This window comes from Aptenodytes forsteri, unplaced genomic scaffold (assembly GCF_000699145.1).
Source record: "Aptenodytes forsteri isolate BGI_AS27 unplaced genomic scaffold, ASM69914v1 Scaffold87, whole genome shotgun sequence".
NCBI classification, from domain to species: Eukaryota; Metazoa; Chordata; class Aves; order Sphenisciformes; family Spheniscidae; genus Aptenodytes; species Aptenodytes forsteri.
The window spans coordinates 4,953,354-4,959,353 of record NW_008796041.1 but is presented as its reverse complement, the minus strand read 5'-3'; the positions used below and the strand labels follow the sequence as shown (position 1 = coordinate 4,959,353).

At 35.5% G+C, this 6,000-nt stretch overlaps 1 protein-coding gene across 1 annotated transcript in view; it reads right to left on the bottom strand.

The window, feature by feature from the left end:
- The window catches only part of PCLO (piccolo presynaptic cytomatrix protein), a 393,514-nt gene that overhangs the window by 210,202 nt on the left and 177,312 nt on the right, over positions 1-6,000 (bottom strand). Inside the window, exons 5-6 of the mRNA XM_019473705.1 lie at positions 2,236-2,712; positions 1,489-2,160 (exon numbers count right to left, since the gene is read on the bottom strand). Of these exons, the coding sequence (XP_019329250.1) occupies positions 1,489-2,160; positions 2,236-2,712 (1,149 nt within the window). The remainder of the gene's footprint in view (positions 1-1,488; positions 2,161-2,235; positions 2,713-6,000) is intronic.

Sequence of the window (6,000 nt, the reverse complement as noted above, 5' to 3'; positions counted from 1 at the left end):
AAATTTTTAACAGTAGTAACAAAATTCTAAGTCTACTTCTTAAGTTTTCTGATATGAATTAAAAAAAAAAAACAAAACAGAAGTGACATTTTGTTAACAAAATTAAGCTTACTCTTGGAAAGTCCTGAAATAGTATCTTATGTTTGATACGAGATAATCAAATTTATATAGGATTTTCTTAGATCTCCTTCTTGTTTCTTCTAGAAGGGAGGATTTCTGGCTATGTTACTCACTCTGAGCATAATTCAGAGATTCCCTCAGTACAATCAGGGGACACCGTACCTCTTGATACCATCAAGAGGAGGAAACACAACATCTGATAGGAGATACATTTCAGACAAGAAACTTGGTTTATAAAAATAGTAGTATTTTCCACAGCACAATTTCTGAATCAGAGTATTTTTCTGTCCAAATATCTTGGTTATCACAAGGAAAAAAAATCAACAAAAAAACCCCTTGAGTACAATCAGGGGACACCGTACCTCTTGATACCATCAAGAGGAGGAAACACAACATCTGATAGGAGATACATTTCAGACAAGAAACTTGGTTTATAAAAATAGTAGTATTTTCCACAGCACAATTTCTGAATCAGAGTATTTTTCTGTCCAAATATCTTGGTTATCACAAGGAAAAAAAATCAACAAAAAAACCCCTTGACCTTTTTGACTGGGATTATTTCTAAACATAATTTTGGCAAAGGTTAAACACTTTTCCTAATCCTACTCCTACTTTCATAACATAATAATCAGCACCTAATTTGCGGTGCTGATATAAAAAACATAATTTTTCATTTCTCAACAAATTGTGTATATTACTCACTTCAGCTGACAAAGTGACTTGTTGGTGACTTCACACCCAGCAAATGCATTTATTTAAGAAATGCAGACCTCTAGTACATACTATCATAAACTCATCCTTTCATCTGACTTGAGAGCCCACCAAGAACCCTACCTAAAAGTACTTGTCCATATGAGATAAGCAAATGAAATAGTAAAAAGATGTAAAGGTTGCATACTTTAACATACCATGTTCAGGCATCACAAAGTATTCCTCAAATGTTTATTATATTTTGGTATTGCAAAACACTGGACACCTTACCATCACAAATTATTCCCTTTTGGGATTAAGAACTATGAAAACAATCCAATTACAACAAATAAACTCCACAGTCTGGAGAGTCTACAGAAGCAGGTAAATAAATCAGAAATACTGGAAAAATGATTAAATGGGAACTTTGCCTTAGTTTCAAATGCTTAACTGCCTGAGACTGAAAATCATGCAAGAAGTATTGGAAAGTTGCATGTAGAGCATAGGACTAACTGGTGAAACTTTCACTCAACGGGAGTCATTGTTTTTATCATTTAGAATCATCCCGCACAGAGAATAACAATAAAGAGCAGGAAGACATAAAGGAGAGGGTCTGTCAGGATCAGATTCTAAATTGTAGCAAGGGAGAAGGGGGGTGGGAGGGAGAAAGCCACTTACTATTTTTTCTCTCACTGCTTCCACATGGTCAGTTCCTGGCAAAGGTGCTGTTTGAACAGTAATTTCTTCTTCCTGAGCTTTTTCAGCTTTCAAAACCATTTGTGAAATCCCAGTTGTCAAACCCTCTTTCTTAACATCCTCTTGCTTCTTAGCTTGCGCTCCCTTATAAGGTGCTTCAGCTTCTGCTTTCTGTTCAGCAACATGGTCTTTAGTCTCAGCTGTAATTTGTTCTTTTTTGTCCTCTGGATGTGGTGCGCGCTTTTCTGGGAGCACAGTTTTTTTATCCTCTTCCAATGTGCTTAGGGGTTTCTTTTGGTCTGAACTTATTGTTGCAGGAATTTTATCTGCTGAAAGTGTCTTTGACGGTTTCCCTTGCTGAGGTTTTGATTCTTCTTTTTGAACTTCCTGTTGGATTTTCTCCACTGATGAAGTTTTCATGGTTTTCTCATGTTGAAGTTTTGGATCTTCTTTCTGAATTCCATGTTGGATTTTATCAACTGAAACTGCCTTTGACAATTTGACCTCTTGAAGTTGTGTATCTTCCTTCTGAGCTGCAGGTTGGATTTTGTCAGCTGATAGTGCCTTTGCCATTTTCATCTGTTGGAGTTTTGGGTCTTCTTTCTGAATTCCATGTAAAATTTTGTCAGCTGAGGGTATCTTTGCCAATTTTGCCTCTTGAAGTTTTATGTCTTCCTTCTGAACTCCATGCAAAATTTTATCAGCTGAAGATGTTTTTGCCAGTTTTGCCTCTTGAAATTTTGCATCCTCCTTCTGAACTCCATGCAAAATTTTATCAGATGAGGCTGTCTTTGTCAGTTTTGTTTGCTGAAGTCTTGGGTCTTCCTTCTGAGAAACACGTTGGATTTTATCAGCTGAGGATGTCTTGACAAGTTTTCCCTGCTGAAGTTTAGCATCTTCTTTTTGAATTCCTTGTTGGATTTTATCAGCTGACAATGTTTTTTCCAGTCTCCCCTGCTGAAGTTTTGGAACTTCCTTCTGAACGCCTGGTTCTTCTTTCGGTTTTGCTGCTGCTGGAGTAGGCGGTGTGGAAGTCTTCTGAGGAGAATGTGAGACAGCAGGCATAGGCTGTTTTTGAGGAGTAGCAGGTGGTTTGGATACTGGTTGTGAAGGGCCTGTTTTCGGAAGTGGCACCTTGCCCATATCCCCAAGTTGTCCTGACATTGCCCTTTGGGTCTGGCAGTTTAAGCACAGCCATTCCTGTACCTGTGATGCAACAAACATATGAAGTTACTTATTTGAAAACTTAAAAGTAAAATCATACGGCATTTTCAACTGATACAGTTGAATACTTTTAATCTGAATGCTATGCATACTGAAAAGTTATTTTCTTTGTTTGCTGCTCTTCCAGGAAGATCCATAACACCTTTCTAACAGAAGTGAAGCATGAAAGCTTCCAGAAAGCCAAGCTGAATGAACATAAAAATATACTGTGAAAAGTAACAGCAATTACATTGTTCCAAAGTATTGATGACTTTTATGTACAAAGTTTGCTTATATATTTCTAACATCTATTGTTTTCTAAAACCTCTATAATCTATCAGTAGTTCCCTCTAATTTTGTAAATCTGAGTAAAAGGAGACCAACTGTGACTCATGGCTCTTTGTGTTTCTCTTCAGAAGTTACCTTCCCCTCTTGAATTTGTGTATGTATATCAGTGTATAAATTTAATATGGCTGTAACCCAAAAGGAAGATTACCTGTCTGCTCTCTTTACTGCTAAATCTCTGCTGCACACTGGCTCCTTTTACTCTTCTTCCCAGAAAATCAGAGAAAAAGGACAAACCTTATATCTGTGCAAAAGATCTTGTTGCCAGTTGCCTAGCTACTACATGAGAGGAGTAATCAGACTGTTTGCAGTGGATTTGGGGTATAGTTTCTTTAGAATAGCAAAAGAAAATTTTAAACACAGAAAAGTACTAAAAGGAAAGAAAAAGTCCAGAATCTTCTGGATACTAGAATAGATAATGAAGCTCTACTTCACTAGTGCAAAATGAGCTTCATTGGAGGATAAGAGGTCTATGCTGTACATTAAAATTTTTGTATGCTTGTTTTTAACTCCTTTTACTGTGACGATGGAAAGTCTCAGCAATTCAGTTATTGTATTTCTCTGATTTAGAGAACTTAGTGACCTACTGAATATGAAGCACATGAAAAAGAGAGCAAAATTGTTCTATTAGTAATTATATAGGTAACACTGCTGGTAATATTGGAATAGTATGGATGACTGATCAGTTATATACCATTGAATATTTCAGAATATCCAATGGTATATAGTCAGTTGCCCAGAAGATGTGGCATTTAATCAGAAGAAAGGGTATCTGGCAGAAGTGTGCAACTCCAGAATTATTAACGCATTTTATATTAACAAGTAATACAGTAATAAATGAGGTAACACCAAAAGCAGAGACTGGAACTCCTGCTCTGCCCCTGCCAGCAAAGAATGTCCGAATGACAGGGGTGTAAGCACCAGACTCCCTGCTCTCCTTCTGACTCCATGTAACTTGACTTTTTCAGTGTAAAGAGGCGCCTGACTTCAACAAATGCACTGCCAGGTTTTCCTACCACGAGTACTTAACTCTTGGTGATGCCAGCATATTGTCATTGATGTGGCATTTCTCACAGCGTGATAAGGGTTGGTCATGATAGGACCACAAATGGTTTTCAAGATAGTTAACCAGAAGTGAGGCATCTCCTCTGTTCATCAACAATGGAGCTTATGTGCTCAGCTCTCACATCCCAACCAGGATATTTCTGAGCGCATTGGTGCCTAGTAAAGTTTCTGTGCACAGTAGGTATGTCCAGGATACTATGATTTTTGATGTCTTTAGAAATTAAGACATTTTGAGATTAGCTGGTTTCAGACACTTTCTGGAATTATCTAAAATCTACCAAAACCCCAATTTATGAAGTCTATCTGCATACTTCAGATCCAAATCCCATTGTTAAATGGCTTTACAATTCTCTTGGGTTTTAATCATTTTTAAAATAAATGAATCATTACTATGATGCTGCCCCTTTGAAAAAATAGCTGATTAAGCTAATAAGTGAAATATAAATTACAAGAATTGCAGATGAAATGACAATTGCATGTGAAACAAAATTTAGTAAAAAAAAGCTCATGTGGGCTGATTTTGTTGAAATGCAACTACAGAGATGCTATTTAATGTATAAAATAATTTTCTTTGTCTGACAAATTTTGTTTCAGGCACAAGAAATGCAAGAATTCATGCATTATCATTCAGGTCATCTAACAATTGCCTTGTGTGTTTATTATTCTACTTTCATACAAAATGACCAAACTAGTGAGTCCTAGTAATTGACACAAATAAATGTTTATTAAAACTATTTGTCAATATTGTCCAAATAAATGCAGTTTATTGACTGAATCAGCTGCATCCAAAAGCAATGAAGCCCCTAATAGTTACTATACCCTTTGCAACTCGAAACTGAATGTGGCTCTGCATCAGACTATTAAATATGATTTATGTTTAGTTTTTCTGTGGAAAAAAAGCATTAAAACATAATCCTCCAGGGAAGATTATCCTCCTCCATAGGACTTAAAAGTGCTCCAACTACACATCATTTGTCTGGACAGCACTAATTAAGAAATACAAATAAAAGTAACTTCTTTTTTGAAGAATGTGTGAAATATAACTTAGTTTTCTTGCAAATTTTTCTGTTAGAGGGATTTATCTGGAATTTTTACTATAGCTTCCTCCCTTTTTATGGGCAGCAACTTTTTTTCCTAGAAAACAATATTGGAAGCCATAAGTATGTTGTGAACTATCTTTTAAAAACTTAAAATAGAAGTAATACACCAGGAAACAAATTTGGCCCACAGAAAATCATGATGTTAGTATTATCAGGAGTCTGTAAGTGACTAAATATACTAGGTAACAATTAGCATAAATAAACTACAGAAAAAAGACCCAATTTCATAGTATCCTTGATTCTTTTCTCATAATGATTGTAAATACCACTACACAAAGTTGACTAGATAATTATAATAGATCAATTTTTTAATTAAATTTATTGGAGGGCCCAAAAGCTTTTAAACCCACAAAAATGGGGGCAGGTTTTCCCTTCTCCAATCAGCCTGACAAATACTCATTTCACAATGTAAGCAGAAATAATACCATTATTATTTGTGCTAATATAGCTTCTGTCAGTATGGGGCATGGGAATAAGACAATATGTAAATGTTATTAAGCTTCTCAGAATCTATCCTTAACCATCTTTAAGTTCATAAAAATAATAATTAGTGGCTTCTACTATGAAATAATCCATGGTTTGAGAGTTTGCTGAATTTCACATACATGCTATACAGATATTCTTAAAGAACATGTTACTTTATACATTAAATGCATGTGTTCTTCTCACAGTACCATTTGTTTGTCACAATTTCCATTTATTTCCTTATAATATACCCAGTTTCTAAGGTGTCTATGTTTTTTTCTTTTCTATACATCTACATTTGGCTCTTATTACTACT